General features: G+C 41.1%; 1 protein-coding gene across 2 annotated transcripts in view; it reads right to left on the bottom strand.

Annotated features, from left to right (window-relative positions):
* AP3B1 (adaptor related protein complex 3 subunit beta 1) overlaps positions 1–23,094 on the bottom strand; it is a 177,500-nt gene that overhangs the window by 36,015 nt on the left and 118,391 nt on the right. For both annotated transcript variants that reach the window (XM_048503414.1, XM_048503413.1), the window contains exons 23-24: positions 6,948–7,179; positions 4,229–4,313 (exon numbers count right to left, since the gene is read on the bottom strand). In XM_048503414.1, the coding sequence (XP_048359371.1) occupies positions 4,229–4,313; positions 6,948–7,179 (317 nt within the window). The remainder of the gene's footprint in view (positions 1–4,228; positions 4,314–6,947; positions 7,180–23,094) is intronic.

Raw genomic sequence — 23,094 nt, 5'->3', positions numbered from 1 at the left:
TAAGTATAAAACCAACATCATGCATACTTTTATTTGTGCTGGGAAAAGGGGAATAACATTTTTTTAAAGTATCTTAAATAGTTGAGTTGAAGTGGCAATATGTCCCATTTAGAAAATGTAGAAAATATTATCTGCAACCTCCCGTGCACACAAATGTAAAGGTCTCTAACCATGGGTTAGAATACATCCTTGCCAAAATATAGCAGGAAGTCTAAGCCAGACGCTACTACTCTTTAAGAAGCCAGTGTATCAGGCTAAAATCTGGGAGACTCGGATTTGAATCCCTGCTGTGCCATGGAAACCTGTTGGGCATTCTTGGGCTAGTCACACACTCTCAGCAGGGTTTTTGTGAAGCTAAAATGGATGAGGGAAGAATGCTGAAAGCCATTTTGGGTACCCACTGGGCAGAAAACTAAGAGCTCAAATCAATTAAAACTGCAGTAGGGTGAGGTGGTGCATGCCTACTGCCATTTGATCTCATGAAAATCTCCAGCAACAGAGATTGGTGTCTGTTTACAGTTCTTGTCAACTGGGGTTTTAAGTTTAGTGATGAGGGAAAGCAAGTGGTCTGTTGCTTGTTTCGCTTCAGCTCGACAAAAACTTCCATGACAGGTTAAAGTTGAAAAGGGGTAAAACTTCTCCCTTCCCCATTTTAGCTTCAAATTTTCTGTGGGGGCTGTAATGCACTGGGACTTGGAATGAAAGCAACTCGCTTCCCTCTTTTCAGTCTTGAACTTATCACCTGAGAGGACTCTCAAGGCGCCACCATATCCTTAGAAATCACAGGATTCAGCAACAGCCTCATAAGAGCTACCCCATTCTTGAGTTACATGAATGTGTCCAGTAACAGGGACACAGAAGAAGACCAGGGCCATGTCTCTAAAGACTGCAAATCTTCCGAGGAATAAAGACAAAAGAAACCTTCCTTCACTCTGACCGTTTTCTTCCTTTCCCAGCAAATTCCTTGTGAGTTCCACTTAGAAAATATAGGGGGTAAGTGTCTATTCGCCATTAAAGCTTTCAGCCCAGGGACCTTGGTGATAGATGGGTAATAAGTAGACAGACAGATATAGTCAAAAGCGTGAACTTCCTTTATCCATATAGTATTAAAACAACTGTATGTTACATTTCCATTAAATAACAGAAAATACCATCTGGGTCACATATGTACTTTTTTCATCCTTTCTAATCGCTAGAGTTAAAATGGCCTACAACTGGGAAACAGAAAAGCAACTATTTTATTTTCTTATTTCAGCTCTCAGCTTAGTGCTTAGCTTGAGCTGTGTCATTGGGTTCACATTGTCCAAATCATTAAAATTAATATACCACTGGTGTCTGAAGCAAATCTATTTACAGTCACGTTACTCATAGTCTGGAGTTGAGGCATATTGATCTTTCTTGTTTGTCTAATAGGAAAATAATAAACAATTACTAGGCAATGTTGGAGAAAGTAATCAGTTTTTATATATCACTAATACAGCAGACCTCCCAAAACATAAAGGTGATGATCTGCATAAAATCAATGTGTTATGCTACATTGCTTATATCCATCACTGCAAGGAACCTCAGCCTTCAGTGGCTTAAATCTGGAAATGAGCTATTAGCATGCTGAGAAAGGGGAACTTTAAAAGTACATATGCTTTTTTAAATTAAGAATTCTATCAGTGTTTTATATAGCATTCAAAACACAGAATTAGCCCACTATATAGGAGCAACAGTTTAGTATTTATATGTACTCTCAAAGGTAGAGATCAGATAAGTGATCCATCTAGACCAGAAGCCAATCAGTTGTCCCGGAGGGCCAAACAAACAGGCCACCCAGGCCTACCCCTGCTTCAGCCTCCCAGCACTGGTATTCAGAGGTTTGCTACCTCTGCAAATGGAGGCTCCCTTCAGTCACCATGGCTAGTGGCCACTGATGAACCTCTCCTCCATTAATGTGTCTAACCTCAACACAATTTAATCCCAAAATCTGATCCTTAATGTTACTGCTACAAAGTGCCACACAAGAAACTACTGCAGGGAACACTTAAGATTGTCCAATAATTGCTGAATATTTAAAAGGAGCTGTTGATTTGTTTTTAGAAAAATCTTGTTGAAAGTAGACAGCAAAAGTGGAGTAAATCTCAAGCTGTGTAATGAAGTGGCAACCACCAGGACATGGAATGCACGGCTTCATGAACCAGCACATTTTTTGGTTCTTTTTAGGGTTTGACTATTTCCTAGGAGAGCGAATTATTCATGCTTTAAAACATAGAGTCTGATTGTTCCATTGAATTTTTAGTTGACTGTAAGTTTACACCTGTTATGGTTAGCATGCAGTGGTGGCTTTGCCAAAAAGTGGGAAGAATTATGATCTTCAAAATCTTTCCAACCAGCATCATTTCAGTCTGGTTTGGATTCAGTTTCAGTTTGTTCATTTTTAGCCATTTAACCTCAGCAGGCAGGCAGGCAGGCACTGACTCCATATCTCTACTGCATCACCAGGAGATTTGAACAGAGATATGCAGCTGGCTGACATCTAGTTCTAAGGCGCTGAATTAGTTTTCCTAAGGATTTTACAAAGAGGTTGAATAACATGGTACCCCAAGGAATGGAGATAGCTGGTCTCCAATGGCAATCCTTTGAGTCCAGTCTGTAAGAAACAATTTAAAGTAGTCTTTAGGCATATCCCCTGAAACCTACATTTGTTTCCAAACACCTCAACAGGATGGCATGAATATTGAATCAAAGGCAGCAGACAGGAATCCAGGAATGCTTGAAGTTGTCTACCCATTTGATCACCTCTCTTAAGAATGGAACATTTGAGATTAGCTGATACGTTATTGAAATCCCCTGGACTTCTGTGATAGTCAGGTGCTTTTTTAGCTCCCACCCTCCTCGTCACAACTTCCAGTTAGCAATGACCAGGTTGATTTTCCTTATGTAGGTTATGGGTTGCATGGCAATTTTAATGAATAACTCTGCTGGATTATATTCTGCTATTATAGTTGAAGCCTGCTCTGTTCCTGCTTTTTTATTGGCCCCTGATACCTATGTGCCTCTACCATAGACATTTTCTTTCTTCACCAGGCAAAGCTTAACTTCCTAACCATAAATCTGGTAATTTTCCCTGTTTCTCTATTGCTTCCCTAAACCCTGTCTGAGACAATGACAAACTTTCTCTCCACTTTACTCTTCTCCCCTTTCCCAGAGGTTCCACAACCTCTCATTGGCTGATGACTTTCATTGTTTGTAGGTAGTGATTTTCCAGAATGCCTGGAGGGTCAAACTAGAGGCTATCCATCACGGTTTCTTTAGTAGTGGACACATCACAGCTTGTTCCAAAGCTGGGCAGCTGTCACTCAAGGAGACATTCATTACCTTGGACTCAGTCAACCCCTTCTCCCTGCAGATTTAAGCAGCCAGGAAGGGCAAGAGTCATATCAGCGGGACTGTCTACACTCTCTGACTGAATAAACTGATAAGTATCTCAGACAGATGGCACCCCAGCACTGTCTGACCATGTCATTGATAATACGGAGTCCAAGTCAGTAGGATGGTGAAGATATCATTTGCAAAGCATTGAGCAAAAGAGTCACAGTAGGCCACCAAGTAGTTCACTTTCTCCTGCATGCCACATCCTAATAGGCGTCTGAACACCTGGAACCACTGTGCTGGTCTACACTATGCAGATACAATTATAGTGAGAAATAATGTAGTTCCACCAGTCTGGACAGCATGACTGTCCACTTCAACTCCAGATATTTTATGAAGATAAAACAGCACAGGTTCCATCAGACTACCTTTCTCAAGGAAAGCTTACCCTTTTGTATCTTTAGTGGTTCTAGTCTTAAGGCCACATGAAAATTGCCAAGCTGCTACATCAAAAGTAATGCTATTTTTTCTTCTTTTGAGAAAGCAGTACTAATTTTTTTTAAAAAATGTAGAGAGCAAGAAAAAAATTGATGTTCATTTTCAAGTTGTCTTCAGTGAAAGAATTTGAGAAACTGCTCCCAATGATTTTTCCACATGAAATCAAAGAGTACAAATCCGCTTTCCTTTCAAAAACGAACATATTGATCAGTCTTAAGAGTTGCTTTTTATACAAGAATACTCCAATCTAATCTGTTAATGTTAAAACGACACACTTAAATATAGCAAGCAGGAGAGACCAAATTACATTTCACTGCCATTTATATCTATTGCAAATGGTCTGTTTTTGAATAGTCACTAAAGTGCTACTTACCACAACTGGAAATTGGCAGCTTGAGTTGAGTCACAGAAGTCAATACCCATTGAGGTTGTAATAGATTCCCCAGGCTCAAGAGATTCTAGTGCACAGAATATTTTGAATATGAGACTTAACATGTAAAAAGTTACCTAAACACTAAACAAAAATATGTCTTGTTAAACATAAATTAGGTTAAAAACACACACACACACACACATATTTATCAGAGAAATTACACAAGAGATATTGAGGTGACCTTGATAAGATGGTGTTTGAAAACCCCTCGAAGTATGCCTGCTATGGCATTTTTTTTTAAGATTTGATCCCAAAGCAGTCAATATACTTGTGTAATAACTTAAATAACTTCTTAGATATATCTCTAAGGCTTACACACACACATGTATATAACACTACCTTATACTACATATAACTTAATACTACCTTATTCATTATTGTTACTGCATTACAGTATTGTAAAATTATGGACTAGTTTTTGGAACTGAGCTCAGGGTAGACCAAGATTATTTTTTCCTTCACTTTAAACTTCACTGAAGGTTCTCCTATAGCTATACTTTTCTCCCTCACTCTTCCACATAAGATTTTTATGCAGATATCTTGACTACCCAAGAATGTGCCTTCTTGGTCGTGGTATCAAAAGTTTGGAACTCTATCCCTATGCAGATTTGGGACTGTCTATCCCCCTATATCCCCACGTCTATCCCCACCATGTCCCTACTGCATAGGGCAGAGGCCAATTTACTGGTGGTCCTGGGCCCCTCCATGGTACAGCTAGCCTCTACCTGGGCCACGGCCTTTAGTGTCCTGGCTCCTGCCTAGTGGAACTCTCTGCCACCGTCTGTCCGTACCCTGTAGGACCTTGAACAGTTCCGCAGGGCTTGCAAAATGGAATTGTTCCACCGGGCCTTCGGGGGGGGGGGGGTAGCTGTTGAGTTGCCACCCCTATATTCCAACTGGTGAGCAAAATTCTGTGTAATTTAATATTGCTATGCCACAATGTCTACCCTCATGACAAACTGAATTACCATCTTGCCATCTATTTATATTTATATTGTATTTTTGTATTGTATTTATTAATTTTGACTGGTTTTATGTTGTAATTGGGTTTATATTATTGAATTTTTTATGTTGTACACTGCCCAGAGCCCTTCGGGGGTGGGCAGTATAAGAAATCCAATAAACAAACCAAATAAATAAATAAAGATTTCTCTGTCTCCCTTTATCACCACCTTCCACCAGCAAGCAGGGACGTATATATAGATTTGGGGGGGGGTGTTCAGGGACAGGGCCACGCCCCCACCCACCCCTGGGGCGTGGCCACACCTCCCCAAGCCCTGCCCTCAGCCTCAGTGCTTATAAAAGCAGCTCTCCGAGGCCAAGGACGGCACAATCCCCTGCCACGACTTCCCTTGCCCCCCACCAGCTGGGCTCCCAGTCAGCGGCCGGCAGCCCCTTCTGCCCTCCCCTCTGGGCAAAGGCATAGCTAGGGAAAATGGAGCCTGATGAAAAATCTGAGTTTTTCAGGGCCCCCCCATGGGCGGCTGCTGTGATGTTGGAATCCACCCCAAAACAGCATCACTTTCAATGGTGTTTAAATTAGACAGCCCAAATTCTCCTGTCATATCCACCTTAAAGTAAGAATCTGGGCTGCCCAGTTAAAACTGGGATCCCCAGTTAAAACTGAAAGTGATGCTGTTTTGGGGTGGATTCTCCCCCACCCTGAAACAGCATCACTTCCAATGTTTAAACTGGGGACCTCAGATTCTTCCTTTAAATCCATACCGAAGGGGGTGGATGTAAAAGGAGAATCTGGGGAAATTTGGGAGTTGCCTGCTGTCAGGGGTGCAATTGCTATGCTAGCAGCACCAAACTTTCAAGGCATCGTTAGGAGGCTCTCCTAATGAAACCACCCAGGTTTGGTGAAGTTTGGTTCAGGGGGTCCAAAGTTATGGGCCCTCAAATGTGTATCCCCCATCTCCTATTAGCTCCCATTGGAAACAATGGGGGATGAGAGCACCCCCTTTGGGAGTCCATAGCTTTGGACCCCCTGGACCAAACTTCACAAAACCTGCGTGGTATCGGTAAGAGACCAACCTGATGATACCACCCAGGTTTGGTGAAGGCTGAAAACAAAAAAAACCCTTAAAAATTCCAAAACCCCCACAAATGGCGGGGGGGGGGGAGCTTCGGACATGTAATAGTGGGGGTTTGAACCTGAGAACCACCCCCCCCTTTACCTATGTCCTTGCCAGCAAGTGAATACCTACTTGTTTGGCATATCATTGATAAAACAGCCACTGGTCTTAGACCCTGATTATAATGCTATGTGTGCTTTTATTGAAATATTTTATGTATAGTTTATTTTAAAAGCAGTTTTAATGTTGAAATGTTTTAATGTTTCCCACCTTGGATAGAAAGAAGGCATAGAAATGCTTTAAATCAATAAATCAATCAATTAATCAATCAATCTGAATGGTTAACTTAACTAAGCCACTTGAAAAACCTTCTGACAACTGCCATTCTCCCCCACATGTGCAATCAAGAAAAAGAGTCCACCTTAAATTTGCATACAAGTCACAGTTATGTACAGTAATGAAAAACCATTTCTGCATCAACCCACTTTTTAAGGGGGAGGGGACTGTCTAAAATTTAGGGTAGTCTTCCATCAAATACATTTTTTCCACTATTAACACTTAAAATAAAAGAAAACTATTACCTATTGAGTTAAATACGTGCATCCTCAAGGCACTGGGCAGCTTTTTCTCACCTACGTGGATATTCTCTATTTTCTGTTCGGTGGTGTTAGATAATGTTACTTGGACAGATACCATTCTATCACCATAAATGCATGGCTGTCTTGAAAAGTGATAATGAGCTGCTAATCCTTTCCCATTTATTCGGTGCAGCAGTTCATGAGTTTTCATTGGCACAAAAACTGGAGTGCTGACCTGTGGTGTATGAAAAAATTAGAAGTTAGCAAATATGTTAGGAGGAAAAATGTAACAAAATACACAAAATACACATTCTACTCAAAAGATTCTGGTATGCAAGATTAGACTGCTTATTGCGTTCAATTGAAAACCTGGAAGACAGAGTTCTCAAAATGCAGACCATAACCACTTACTAGCAGATGGGCTGCAGCATCAGAGGCACTTTCATGCTGATAGACATAGCCTATCACGCATCCCTGGTACAACCTGCAGAAGCTAAAAAAAATAGCTAAAACAGTTGGGGGAAGGGTTGCATTATTTCAGATACATGCAACACAGCAGTCTTATGACTGGATTCAAGGAGTGAGAACCATTGGGATAATGGGGCATGGTGAGATACCCTGCTTTCAGATTGGTCTACTGTGCCATCAAACTGTGACCTCAGTTTCAAAACAGGCCTCTGCCTGAGTTCTGGTTCAGTGTAAAAGAGGAATGTAGTTTGCTGAGCACATGAACAATAACTTCTATTTATAGTCTCATAGCTTTGTGAGATGGAGTCTTCTGTGGCCACATCCACGAAAACAAAATACCCTTCCAGAACAACCACATATTATGAATTAAGATCTACTATTTCTAATATGATGTACCAGTTTCAAAACCTCGGCAGTTCCAGGCACATTTTCTCACCAGGGTCCATACAAAGGACCTATTTGGATGTAGCAGTAACTTCTGCCAAATATGAGCAGGTGGTGATTAATTAAATTTACGTTGCAACCAGATGAATTGGGAACAATGTTTTGCTCAATCTAGGCACTTTCAAAACTTTGGAAGTGGGGGACATTCTAAACTTACTGTAAGTTTCAGGACTCCAAGTAACTGCAAAATCTCAAATCAGACTATATTTCATGGTCGGGAAAAAAAATCCAAATTTGCTAAAATGCTTCAGTGAATCTCTTCACTCAACTCAATCCACATCTTAGCCTTGTCACCCATCAATTGTTGGGCCCAAGTAAGAGTTTGAGAATCACTAGCTCGATTAGACCCAATACTGCTATATACTGATAAATATAAACTCCTGTAAGATTCTTGCATCTTAGTTTGAAAAAAGAGGATGTCACATTACAAGTACATTCCAAAAGGCAGTTTAAGAGCAGATTGCATTTGAAAAACTTTGAGAATTGATGCCATAAAACAGTAACTGATGTTAAAATGACATGCAGAAAAATACTGCAAATGTTTGACAGTAAAATCAACAAATATAAAAACCAAAAAATATAAAATATCAGTACAGAGAACCTTTTCCTTCCAATTTACAAAGAGTAGAAAGAAAAGAAAAAAAAGAGGCCACAGTGCACATGTCCACAGGAAAGAGACCACAGCTCATCATGCACAGGAAAGAAGCACACGGTTTGCATCTCTAGGTAAAAAGAATTTGGGAAGTGTAGCTACTAAATTCTACTGCTTCAGACTTTTCAGCACCAGTATTAATACTGGGAGAGATGGACTAATGGTCTGACAGCAAAATGTCAGCTTTACATGTTTATAATTAAAATATGCAGTTTCTCCAAAAGTGCAGAAAATGTTTTTTAAGCTTGTTCAAACATAATTTTGCTATAAAATCTTGCATTAATTGCTGCTGTACTTATAGCAAGAGTATTTTTGAACACCCTGATATTCCAAGCAGATTTGAGAGTGCAGAATGTACTCTGAATATGATATGATTAAAAAATAACTGAATTTTGAAAAGGGAAAAATAGTGGAGTATGGTCCTAGTGATACATCATCTAAATATGTAACACATTTCTAATTTCTATTTTAATGATTATACTATGTATTAGAGGTCTTGCCTTTCTCCCTTTGTCAGTTATTCACGAGGGCATAAAAACTGTTTGATGAACTACCCAACCAAGGGAAAAATGAAGATCTGATTACTAGAAAAGTCTTAAAACAGAACATATGAAGTCTGTAATAGTATACAAGTGGCTACTCCTCCATTTGTAGATACCAGTTTTATGTACATATATTCTGTATTTGTGCATAAAAATTCACAAGAAGAAGAAGAAGAAGAAGAGTTTGGATTTATATCCCCCCTTTCTCTCCTGCAGGAGACTCAAAGGGGCTTACAATCTCCTTGCCCTTCCCCCCTCACAACAAACACCCTGTGAGGTAGGTGGGGCTGAGAGAGCTCCGAGAAGCTGTGACTAGCCCAAGGTCACCCAGCTGGCATGTGTGGGAGTGTACAGGCTAATCTGAATTCCCCAGATAAGCCTCCACAGCTCAGGCGGCAGAGCGGAGAATCAAACCTGGTTCCTCCAGATTAGATACACGAGCTCTTAACCTCCTACGCCACTGCTGCTCCTCAAGCTGAATTTTGTCTAGATCTTTCAGCCCTGTCTAACTAGACATTACATATAAACATCCAGTTCTGGAAATATTTAACATGTCAACTGCCTGAGTCAAGAGAAGTAACCAATGCAACATAGGATACAAGACTAATGGAACACAAAAGAAGATCCGTTAAGGTTAAGGATGGGTGGAATTATTTCCAATATAATTTGATACAGTGGTTTCCAGATATTGGCTCAGAAGAACAACAGTTGGATTTATATCCTCCCTTTTTCTCCTGAAGGAGACTCAAAGGGGCTTACAATCTCCTTCCCCCCCCCCCCCACAAACATCCTGTGAGGTGGGTGGGGCTGAGAGAGCTCCAAAGAACTGTGACTAGCCCAAGGTCGCCCAGGTGGCATGTGTTGGAGTGCACAAGATAATCTGGTTCACCACATAAGCCTCCACAGCTCAAGTGGCAGAGCGGGGAATCTAACCCGGTTCTCCAGATTAGAGTGCACCTGCTCTTAACCATTACACCATGCTGCCTCTCTCAGGACCCAAAAACGGCTGAAAAGTCTCTGAAAGTGGATCTTCAACCAGTCCTAATGGCAGCCCCTTTCCTTTCCATTGCTCTCTGGCATTTTAGAAATCAAGAAATGACTCTGGAAACAATACCTTCCACATAATATATTAGTTGATTTTCTTTCACTGCTTATACACGTTGAACAAATAAAATGTGGCCGGATGGTTACTACAGCTAGTTTCTCAGAATCCTAAGGAAGATTAGAGGAAGTAATAGAGGAGAGGGTACTCAAAAACTGGGATGTAACCTCCATATTTATTTATTTATTTATTTATTTATTTATAATCTATTTTATATACCGCCCCTCCCCTGAAGGGCTCTGGGCGGTGAACAACACAATAATAACCACAATGACATTAAAATCGCAATTAAAACAGCGGATTAAATAAAATTACAGCGGCATCCGACAAAACTTCATAAAACGTAATAAACCCACCCTGGAAAACAGACCCAAAAAGCTGAGGGCCCCATAAAATTAAGGGCCCAGAGCGTAAAAAAGGGGGGAGAAGGAGGAGGGCGCACATCAGTGGTCGGCCCCTCCAAACGCCCGGTGGAACAATTCAGTCTTACAGGCCCTGCGGAACTCTCCAAGATCCCGCAGGGCTCGGATATGCAAAGGATGTGAACTTGCTTGGTGTTCATAGTTATACCCTTTGTGCGATATTTGTTGGTTTCTCCAAAACATCTTGTAAGCCACTACAGAAAACAGAATACTGAGCTAGATGGGTGCCAAAAACATTTGTGACATCCTTGGATGGGTTGCCATATCAAGTACATTTGGACTTGAGGGTCACCATACCAAAACCTGGGAACTGCTAATTCAGTACAAACTAATGTACACATATTGAAATAAATCCCTTACCTAAATGGTTAACACATGCATTCAGTAGCTCTGAACTAACCAAACTACAAATCCCACCTGCATATTTTTGACAAAGTCATCTGTGTATCTTTGGATGTTTTATGAAAATAACCAATCAATTCCACAGACACAACATTATTTCTAAAAGAAACCTGTGTGGCTGTAGATACAGAGAGGCAAACCACACATATTTTATCAGTTTATTACAGTAAGCAAATAAGCGTGGAATGAGAGTGCACATAACTGTCTACTTAGTGCTTACTGAAACATTTATAAGAGCTGTTATCTCCCTAATAACAGACAGACAGTGTGCAATTTTAGAAAGGAGAAAAGCTTCATATTTAACACTTCACTAAAAAGTAACTGAAGAGTGTAAAATGAAAAATACTCTGTGCAGTTAGCTGGTAATGGACCATATTATCAACTCAAGTTAGATTTATATGATACAAACTAATCACTAATAGTTATTTTATGACAAGGCATGTCTGCTCCTTGGGAGGTAGATTTAAGATTAAAAAATGGTAAAACTTTTAATGCTACTGCTTAGAGTAACTAAAACAGAGGGGGAAGGTTTAAGAAGAAAAAATAAGACTAATTTCCTGTTCCTTGAAACTCTCTTTTGAAACATATAATTCCGAAGTACAAAGAGGCATTTTCTTCTGTTGCAGAGTAAACACAGGAAGGATTTCCAAAGGCCACTCCTTTGGCTACAAGGGTCACACAGCACTCACACCTTTCTTCAGAAAATATATATAAATCTATTCCTAAATGCTTTTTATCAGACATGATTAACTAGAAGGATAAGGCAAACAGGACAAAGTTGTAACATGGAAAACAGCTTTAGGTACACAGTCAAGTACAGGCCAAGCTGGACAGATCAGGAATATTATGAAAATATTTCTGCATAAAAGACGACTTAGGAGATTCACTGCATAAAAGGCCAAGACCAGACATGCAACATTTACAATTACAAAGGCCTTGTGCTCCAAGGCCATCAACTGTCTGACTCCCCTCTAGGGGCTTGGGCAGCATCTATCTGGTGGTATCTCTCTCCGGCTAAAATTCAGTGTTGTCAAGAATGTACCAAACCACTCTACATACAGCATGTGCTGCATTTGGCTTGGTGGGTCACAAACTGAGCAGGCCTTTATAACACTCAGACCTTGGGCATGTCATACACTCTCACCTTCGACTCTGGCAAGTATCTGGATGGGAGACCTTAAGGAATACGAGGGTTGTGACATGGAGACAGGCAATGGCAACCCACCTTTGAATGTCTCTTGCCTTGACAATCCTACAGGATCGCCTTAAGGCAGTTGGGACTTGATGGCAAAACACACACACACATACATGGCATTAAAATAAACACATATCAAAATGAAACTGAAAAGTATTATTCATCTAAATTAGAGGTTCTTCAACATTCTGTTTCTGTTGTCCAAGACACAAACTTAAATCAGTATGTGCATCTGATTCAAAGACAGGCATCAATTTTAATAGCAATATTTCTTCTGTATGATTTCTTCCTCAGTGTGGAGAAATTATAAAATATTTTTTTAAAATCAGTTTTATATACTGCCCCTCCCCCAAAGGGCCCTGGGCGGTGTATATAGCAAAAAACACATGGAGCACATAAACAAAATACAAATATAACAAAAAACACATGGAGCACATAACCAAAATACAAATAATAAAATAATATAGCCCCCATTAACCACAAAATATTAAAACCCCATTAAAATACAGCATTCGATACAAAATTTCCAGCATCCAGCATTAAAACCCTCATAAAAACCCTCCCAGGAGGGGGAACGATGGGCCCCACAGATGTTAACGGGACCCAAGATGTAAACGAGAACATAAAGGAGGGATGCACATCAACGGCCGGCCTCTTCCAAAGCCCGGTGGAACAACTCAGTCTTACAGGCCTTGTGGAACTCACCAAGATCCCGCAGGGCCTGGACAGCTGGAGGAAGAATGTTCTACCAGACGGGGCAGGGCCAATGTGGCATAAATTTGAGTTTCCAAGTTGCTATGTATCAAAACTACGTATAGTGCTGCTGAGGCCTGTTTCACAGACACAGCTGAATAAAAACGCTGGCAAAAAAGGTTGTTACATTTATTCTCCAAGCAGCACTTTCAAACCACTTTGAATATAAAAACATTTAAGACATCATGTCCACATTTCTAAATTCATTTTTAATCTTCCTAATAAATAGCCGATCAAAGAAATTTCATGTACGCTTATGAACTTCCCATGTTTCATATTTTTGTGTAAATAAGATTCAAGCGATATCAAAAGGGCAGGAGGCAGGACTTTACTGGAGTCATTCCAAATGTGAGAGAACTCCTAGAATTTGTTTTCATGCTTCAATAATCAAATGATTTTGCTAAAATAGTGCATGTATTTCTTAAAATACCATCTCTCAAGTACAAGAGTGAAATATGAATCACCACAATTCTCTAAAATGTTATGACTGGTTTTTACAAGATATAGCTGAAAGCTTTACACTGATATACTTCATAAAACCAAATCCTTCAAGTGCCCTGGAAATGTGAGGTGCACTAATGCGAATGGGACTTGTGCCAGTAGAGTGCTTTGAAATATGAGTAATCCTCATGAATATTAAGGTCTGTCACATGCCACAGATTTCTTTTGAAACAGTTGACTTCACTCAAACTAATCATATGCTTTGGTTTCTTAAATATGCTTCAGCACATTGTTGAATCAGTCATTAATTTGTAAAGTTTTGTCCATGAGCAAAGAACAACTTTCAAAAAATAATTCAACTGGCAGATCCTGTTGAAAGCATTTTATAAAAATTAAAATCTATTCAGCCCTTTCCAAAGATGTCTCTTTTCTGAAGGTAACTTTTTCTTCTTCTGGGGAGCTTGTGACAAGACAACCTCTATAACTCTGACCATGCAACAAAAACAAAAATTGATCTCTTGCAGGGCTTCCAGGCTAGTCAAAACTGATAGAGCCAGATTAATAGATATTCAACTATCAGTGCTTCTGAAGCACTGTATCATGTATGCATAGCTGCCATTATGACTACTATGCATAAATACTACTTGGAAAGAAAAAAAAGGGAAGGATAAAAACAATGTAGATTAATATTGAGGATCTAACAAGGGATTTTTTTCACATAGAGAAGGGATTGTAATTGCCACATTCATCCACAGTTGTAAGAAAGGGAGGAAAGGGGATAGATGTAGGGCAATATTTCGTTATTCATTGCTTTGTTGTATATCTTACATAGTTTTCACTGTGTTTTCAATTGGCTGTGGGGTAAAGGGATATATAGCACAACGAGAACAATAAGCCAGGTAAGATAACATTCCCAACCATGCCCCCAAAGTATTTGGTTATACATCAGTGAAGGCCTTGCAGTGGGGAAGGAACTGTCGCTATGTGCTCCTATTGTGGTGCCCTATCCAAGACCTTTCCTGATTTGAAAATATGCCCAGTATTGGAACAGCAAAACAGGATTGGGATTCTGTTGGTATTTCACCATCCTGCTACACAGCCATCTCTTTACCTGGTCTCATGCAGGCACTATAGAGGGCCCCAAGGTTGGCTGTCCTGGAGGACTTCCTTGTCAGGATTTCATGGTCTCCAGGATTTCATTGCCTATAATAACTGGCTGTGTATTACACATGCACACAAGTAACCCTACTGAGTTTTTGTTCTGGGTAGGAACAAAGTGATCAGGAGGTGGGGAATTGAAGACAGTCCCCATGTCATGGACAGATCCCTACTTGCTGGGGTTTAGAACTCACAGGGATAACAAGGTATGATAGTTCCCAAGAGACAGATAAAGCCAAGTGGCTTTCATACTGACTTCAGAGGTTTTCCTGTTAATATGATTAACACTTCTGTTGATGCCCTAGTCAATCTCTGCAATTAGGAGATGACCTGGGCAATTGACACAATTTTTCCTAGGGGCCCTGTCCCAAGTCTCAGATCCAGGCAGCCCCTTGGTTTACTGACAGCTGTGGAATATGAAAAGACAAGGGAGCCAGATAGAGTTACGGTAGGAAAAGTCTTGGGCCAAATCTAACAAGACATGCGCTACAGCTCGTTTTATAGCCTATGTCTTGGCAGTGACAGCAGTGAAGAAACAATACTTATTTAACGTTACATCAGCATAGTGTACCAGAACTCTTCTGGGAGGTCAGGGGTCTAGCGGGATCTGGCCTTTGGGATCAGATATACTGCTGTGATCAGGTATGTCCGCTGTGAACAGTTTGCTCAGTACTTTGTGGCTAAAATCGCTTCCATCCATATCAATTTGGATTTTACATTAGCAATGAGTCAGATGTTGCCAGAGTGTTGGCTGGTCCAATTACATGGGGGTTTTTTTTGCAGTTCATTTGTTCTGAGAAGGTGAATAGAATTCTAGGAAGTTCAAAGCCTACCACCTGCCTTGTTTCTTCTGGCTGCTTAAATCCACTGGAGGTGGGAGCTAGTTGACTGGGACTGGGAGACAGTAAATGCTTCCTTGACAGAGAGTGATGGTCACCTCTGCCTTGAAATAGGTATAGGTGCACCTACTCTTATTGAAACCTACTCTGGACCTCGCAGAATAACAGAATTGTAGAGCTGGAAGGAGCCATACATACCCTCTAGTCCAGGGGTAGGGAACCTGCGGCTCTCCAGATGTTCAGGAACTACAATTCCCATCAGCCTCTGTCAGCATGGCCAATTGGCCATGCTGGTAGGGGCTGATGGGAATTGTAGTTCCTGAACATCTGGAGAGCCGCAGGTTCCCTACCCCTGCTCTAGTCCAACCCCCCGCACAATGCAGAATTAACCTACAGCATCCCTCACAAGAGTTCATCCAGTTACTGCTGGAAAACTTTCAGAGGGGAGGGGATCTCCACCTCTCTAGGCAGCTGATTCTACTATTGAACTACTCTTAATATAAAAATTTGAATCACACTGACTACTCATTCAGCTTACAGTTCACCTTGACCCCTAAATCTTGTTCACACAGAGTATTACCCAGAAATGTTTCTTCCACACAGTATGTGCGATTCTCATTTTTGTTACCCAGATGGAGAACTCTGCACGTGTTCTTGTTGAACTGCATCTAGTTCACAACTGCCCACTTTTCCAGTACATTCAGATCCAGTTGGATTCAATCTTAATCTTCTGGGGTGTTTCCTACTCCTTCCAATTTGGTGTAATCGGCAAATTAAAGGAGTACTCCCTCCACACCTCTTCCAGATAATTTATAAAAGGGCTGAAAATATTAGGACCAGAACCGAGCCCTGTGGCACCCCACTCCGATCAGAAGAAATGCCACTGAAAATTACTCTTGAAATGAAGTTCTTCAACTAGTTCCTTATCCATCTATCTTTTCTACAGTCTAGTCTGCAGTGCTCCAGGTTACCTATGTAGGAGATTTGAATAACTATTGTTTACTCTCAAGTGTACTATTTTTAAGCAAGGTGATTGAATAAGTGGTGACAGGAGAACACCAATGATTCATGGATGAAGTGGATTGCCTGAATCTTTTCCAGTTGGTTTTCAGACCTGGACTTAGCCTGGGTCACCCTAGTGCCAGGGGATGGATGGGTGAATGTAATCCTGTTGATCCTCTTGAAGTTCTCCATGCCTTCTGAAAGATTATGGGGGGTGGTGGTGGTTTGGACCACTTTTTGGAGTTAAGACTGAGAGGCATAGCAATCCTACATGAAAGATAGTGCAGGTTGATTGCTAATGTGACACTTGACCTATAGAGTTTCACAAGATTCCATTTTGCCTTCCATGCCCCCTGCCATCTACATGAAAGTCTGGGAGAGGTCATCCAGAGATTTGAAATGGGCTGTCATCAATATACAGATGATTACCCTCAGTTCTATCTTGCACTTCTAGTAGATTGCAGACAGATTATGGAAAGTGAAACAATGCCTGGAGGCATTTTTGGGATGGGTGAAGGATAACAGGCTAAAACTTAGGCTGTTTCCGCAAGGCCACGTTGGGGGTTGGATCAGCCAACCCCCCTGGTACTGTTCGCACTAACGGTCCCGGCTGCGGTGGGGAAGACAGCGCAGCCTCCGTGCAGGCTGCGCCGTCCCCCAAACGCCTTACCGTGTCCTCCGGCGCGTCGCACAGGCCAAGGGACACGCCCACCCTGCCCTGCGCGGGGCCCCTCTTTGGTGATCCTGCAATCTGAGGCTAGATGGGTAGCAACCCAAGACAGGGCCTTCTCAGTCACGGCACAAAAATATGGAATTCCTTCACTAGGGAAATTCTATTATTATCTTCCACCAATGGTATGGTGTTTTATTTCGCATTCCCACACTAACACTCCTTGCTCTATACATACTTTAATTGTATATGTACTTTGGCTAATTGTTGTTTTTCGGGCTTTTATACTATTTATTTTAAAAGTTTGTTTTCATGTGGATATTTTTTTGCCACTTTGGGGACCATATGCTTGGTGAAGCAGCAGCTTAAAATGTTTTAAATAAATAATTTTAAAATCCAGTTTATATACACTAAACTGTTTTAGCACACTGTTCTCTCATTTTAAAATCCAGTGTTATTGTATTGTTGCCTGTTTAAACAGTGCTCTGCTCTTATTAGTTTGAATTGTGTATTCTATCTTGAGTCTCAGTGATATATATAAAAATAAAATATTCAGGACCCTAAAATAAGTAACAGTACAGAAAGGGGTATGATAGAGAAAATAAGTACCAACAGATACAGAAATTGCTGATTTCCTTTCTGCTTTAAGATGAAGTTGAGATTAATGGTCCCTTGCAAAGTTAAGGGGATAAAACATATACCTGACACAGTACTATGTATCATGGGTTGAAGAATTCTCTCTCTTCCTTCCCCTTTCCAAGGTTAGCTGCCTTCTTTAATTTTTTACTGGAAAAAGTGGAGATGAAATTCGAGGAGATAAGACCCAAGTCTTCTGTGCCTTGTGAGTCTATTTTTATCTTTTCCCCTATTCACTTGATGATTTGAGCAAGAAAGACCAACATCAAAGAGATTTCAAGCATTTCTAACCTTTGAAAAGAATAGGGGTGGCAGGTCCAGCTCCCCATCATGTTCAGAGAGTTTTAGTGCTCAAAGGCAAGATATTGCCTGAGGTAGATTCTAACAGTCACTGAATCATTATTTATTTACATACAAAAATACTAGTCTGAAGGGTATGTTTAAACGTATGTGTGCATGTGTGGCAATGAATGCAGACATGCCAACTGGTTACTCGACTCGTAGGCAGCAACAGTAATTGTCACCAAGACTTAGATTCACAAATAACCGCTCGTCCACTTTACCAATCCCACAATTGGAATTTAATCCAACCTTTGATAAATACTGAGTGGAAGGCTGTTCATTTCAGTAGAGAAGTACAAACAAAGGGGTATACAGCTATATTTGATTTCCCTCATCTGGATATCTCTGTTGATGTAAGGAAAATGTCATGGCAAGCAAAATTAGATGCTATACATAGGCATCTTAAGAGACAAAAAAGTGAGGGAGATAATGAACAGATTATGTAATTGGGTCATAGTTTGCCAATTATTAAAAATGAAGAGTTGGTTTTTATACTCCACTTTTCTCTTTTTTTAAGGAGTCTCAATGTGGCTTCCAATCGCCTGCCCTTTGCCTTCCCACTACAGAGAACTTGTGAGGTACCTGGAGTTGAGAGAATTCTGAGAAAACTGTTTCTAACCCAAGGTCACCCAGCCAGTTTCATGTGTAGGAGTAGGAAAACAAACCTAATTCACCAGATTAAGGTCTGCAACTCCTGAGGAGTGGGGAATCAAACACCAGTTCTCCAGATTAGACTCTGCTGCTCTTAACCACCTCAACACACTGCGCACGCAGAGCCTTGCATGTTTCTCCTTACTGCTGTCACTTTCTAAACTGTACGTTTTTCTTCGAAAGATTCTTCTTGGAAGAAATCTGTCATTCTTTAGTCTCTTCTGAATAGTTCTTCAGTGCATTGTTCCCCCTTTTCTTTATTTTGTCTAGTTAATGTACTTCTATGCTGAACTTCCAGCATGCCTAACTGTTCTTCAAATTTCCCTTTGATTTCTTGGATCTTGTGGAACAGATCTCTTGTTCTTCCTTATTTGTTATTCTCCTCTAATTCTTTACACTGGTTATTAGACTTGTCTCTCTTTGTGTGTGAGGTGCTGGGATGCTGCATTTAGACTTTTGATTCTATTTCTGTCACCTTTTACTTTTGCTTATCTATCTTTTAGCAGTTTGAAGAGTTTCTTCTGTCATCTATCGAAGATTTTCATTTCTTTTGGCTATAGGAATAGTCTTTGCTTGTTCCCTGATAATATCTCTAATTTCAACTCATTCTTCTGGTTTACATTTGCTTGAACTTAGTAACACAAATCTGTTCTTTACATAGTCTTTGAACTTTTCAGGAATGTTGCTTAGATTGCATTTTGGCACTATGAGTGTTCTGGTGTTTTTCTTCAGCTTTAGTCTAATTTTTTATATTAAAAATTCATGGTCTGTACCGCAGTTGCCTCTTGGTCTTGTTTTAGCAGACAGAAAAGAGCTTTTCTATCTTCTGCTTCCAATTATGTAATTTATTTGATTTCTATACTGGCTGTATGGTGAAGTATATATATGCATATGATCATGTATTTAGTAGTCTGAAAAGTGTTTGAAATGAACAAATTGTTGTCCTTGCAAAATTCTGAGTTGCTCTTCTGCTTTATTTCATGCTCTTATTCCAAATCTGCCAACAATATTTGATTCTGCTTTGTTTCCTACGTTTGTGTTCTAGTCACCTATGATTATTACATCTTGTTTAGGTGCGTGATCAAGTTCCTCCTAAATCTCTCTCTCTCTCTCTCTATATATATATATAAAGCTAACAGTGTTTTGGTTGATGATAGTATAACTCAGTAACTGCTGGGCCAATTCCTCTGAAAATTCCCAGCCACTATAGTCAGCCAGGTGAGAGTGTTTTTAGATGTTCACATACCTGAAATTTCACACCTGGCCCAGGTAAAACACCTTTTTCCTGGCGCTCCCTGGTGAAGGACATGCAGCTGCCTGTGTGTAACTGTCACCCTTAGAATGTTCGTGCTGCTTAGAATGTTCACTCAGATAGCCAGATATGAGCAGTGAAAACAGCACATAGGCAGTAACTCCAGTGGAAGTGAAACACATACACACACATACACATGAGGGAGAGTGAAGGGAGGGAGAGGGAGGGGTGGCATGCAAGGGAAGAGAGGGAGGGAGAGGAAAGGGACGGAGGGGGAGGCATGCAAGGGAAGAGAAGTGAGAGAGGGGAGACAGTGAAGGGTGGCATGCAAGGGAGGGGAGGCAGGGGGCCCAGCATCTTGATATGACCCACCCACCCTAGCGGAGGGAAAGGGAAGGGAGGGGTGGCATGCAAGGGAAGAGAAGTGAGGAAGAGAATGAGGGCGACGTGCAAGGGTCGGGGGGAAGGGGCCAGGCACCCTAGATTCCCTGAATACTGCAGTTGCAGTTAAGAAAACCAGGCATGCATTACTCTGGAGTAAGCTTGGTAAAGCAACTGTGACATACTTTGAATAGGTGTGTCATGCCCCTCAGAGGGTTTCCTCAGAAGCGACACCCATTGCCACCAACCAAACTTACTCCCAGGTAAAGGATCATGACCAGCCATCCTAGATGTGTGGGAGGGGTGGCTTTCCATTCCCCCCCCCCCCAAGGAATGTGAACACACACATCAATGACATCGCACAGTATCAGGGTGCATGTTTGCATGAGCACGTACTGATGGCCTCTGCAATGGATTTGCTGCTACTGTTCCTTTTCCATTTCACCACAATAAGCCACAGCAACGCGTGGCTGGGCCCCGCTAGTACTTGTATAAAAGTTTTCAATTTCCTCCTTTTTAGCATTTGAAGTTGGGATATAAACTTGAATGATGGTTATGCTGATAAGCTCCCCCCCAAGTCTGATTGATATTATTCTATCAGACTTTGCATTATAGCTTCTGACTGCCTGTGCTACATTTCACTCCTTATTAAAGCAACTATTTCTTATGTTTTTGTCATTCCCCAAGTAAAACACTGATTTTCTGACTGAAAATGTCCCAATCCAGTCCACTTTAGTTCATTCATTCCCAGGACTGAAATGTTTATACATTCCATTTCTCATTTTACAATGTCAAGCTTGCATTGATCCATGCGTCTCATGTTTCATGTTCCTATTATATGAATCTAACAGCTTTGGATTTTTCTTTTGCATCCATTCACATCAACAACTGAACATCCTTTCGGCTTTAGTCCAGCTGCATCATTAAGAATAGTGCTACTCGTGCTTGTCTGCCACTTTTCCCCAGTAGCTGATTGAGTGCCCTCCAATCTCAGGGTACCATCTTTCAGCACTATATCTTTTTTATTGTGGATAGTCTCATCATAGGATTTTTGAGGTAAGTGTTGGTCAGAAGAGGGTGGCACACCTCAGCCTGGTGTCTCAGATGTGACCATTCCATCTTGAGTAACTCAGCTAGGAGTCTAGCCTCTCGACCAAGTCGAGATCTCTTACGGTATTGCTCAGCTTCACTGAAACACACAAACCCACTCACCATGTTAAGGTATGTGCCCAAAAGGGAGTTAGTTTGTTTACTTAGGAAATCAATCTTTCTTTCTTTCTTTCTTTCTTTCTTTCTTTCTTTCTTTCTTTCTTTCTTTCTTTCTTTCTTTCTTTCTTTCTTTCTTTCTTTCTTAAATTCAATACCTCACCCCAGCCCAGCCAAAGCTGGTTTCAGAGCAGCTTACAAACATAATGTAATGATACAAATCATAAACAATTAATGCAATAATTAAAATTAGACTTTAAAACACAATGACATTATTGATGGCAAATAAATGGGTATCCATAGGACCCCTACATAGCCTAAACCGCATAGGACCCCTACACCGGGGACCGCATTACCCCATATGTCCCCACTCGCCCTCTGCGTTCAGCAGAGGCGAATTTACTGGTAGTCCCCGGCCCCTCCGTGACGCGGCTGGCCTCCACGCGGGCCAGGGCCTTTACGGCCCTGGCCCCGGCCTGGTGGAACACTCTTCCTCCAGCTGTCCGGGCCCTGCGGGATCTCGGTGAGTTCCGCAGGGCCTGTAAGACCGAATTGTTCCGCCGGGCCTTTGGAGTAACCAGCCGCTGAGTATGGCGCCCCTGTTCGATACCATCAAGATTATCCTCCTATGGAGGAGTCCGATTACTCCCCAGGGGAGGGTTTTAAAGGAAAGGATTCTCCAGGTGCCTTTATTATGAAATTACCGCTGTTTTAATGAAATTTAGTATGTTTTTATGTCGGAGTTTTATGGGCTGTTGTTGTTTTATTTGTATGGTTGCCCTAATTTATCTGTATTAATTGTTGTACACCGCCCGGAGCCCCTCGGGGACGGGGCGGTATAAAAATTGAAATAATAAATAAATAAATAAAATAAACACATTTATTATCCCCATACCATTTGCATATTCAATTACCAAGATGGGGGAGGGGGACAATTGGGAGGCCAGTAACATGGAACAGAGTCATGGCTGCCTCAACCAAAGGCCAGGTGGAACATCTCTATCATGCAGGCCCTGCAGAACTAGGTAAGATCCCTCAAGACCCTGGTGTCAGTTGGAAGGGGTTTCTGTCTCTCCACATTCCTCTCTCTCTCTCTCTCTGTGTGTGTGTGTGTGTGTGTGTGTGTGTGTGTGTGTGTGTGTGTGTGTGTGTGTGTGTGTGTGTGTGTGTGTGTTAATTATCTGGCTTTTTTTGGCTGACAGCGATTGAATTTGGCTGCCCATGAGCAAGTTCTCCTGTGTTGGAGATCAACAAGATGTGAATGTTAATTAATTAATGAAATATGAACATATTGTTGTCTGCATATTTTAAAAAAATCTGAGTAATATCTGGAATGAGTCCCCCCACCACTTAGCTTGGGAATGGTCAGAAGTGTAAACCAAAGGACAAAAGGGTTCCCAGCTCCTCCCCTGTAGCTCATTGCCCACAAGTCATGGCTTAAATTAGGGAACCTGGTGGATCCAGAAAAGCCCAGAATGCATTTGTTTCATCTGTACAAAGTGTACGATTCATTTAATATGTTTGTTAAATTGTATACTGGTATTTTTTTCTTGTAAAAAAGAATCTCTTTAGCTAGAAAACCTCCACAAAAA

The sequence above is a fragment of the Sphaerodactylus townsendi genome, linkage group LG07 (genome assembly GCF_021028975.2).
Source record: "Sphaerodactylus townsendi isolate TG3544 linkage group LG07, MPM_Stown_v2.3, whole genome shotgun sequence".
NCBI classification, from domain to species: domain Eukaryota; kingdom Metazoa; phylum Chordata; class Lepidosauria; order Squamata; family Sphaerodactylidae; genus Sphaerodactylus; species Sphaerodactylus townsendi.
Note: the sequence above shows the minus strand (reverse complement) of the source record. Positions and strands in the feature narration are given on the sequence as shown.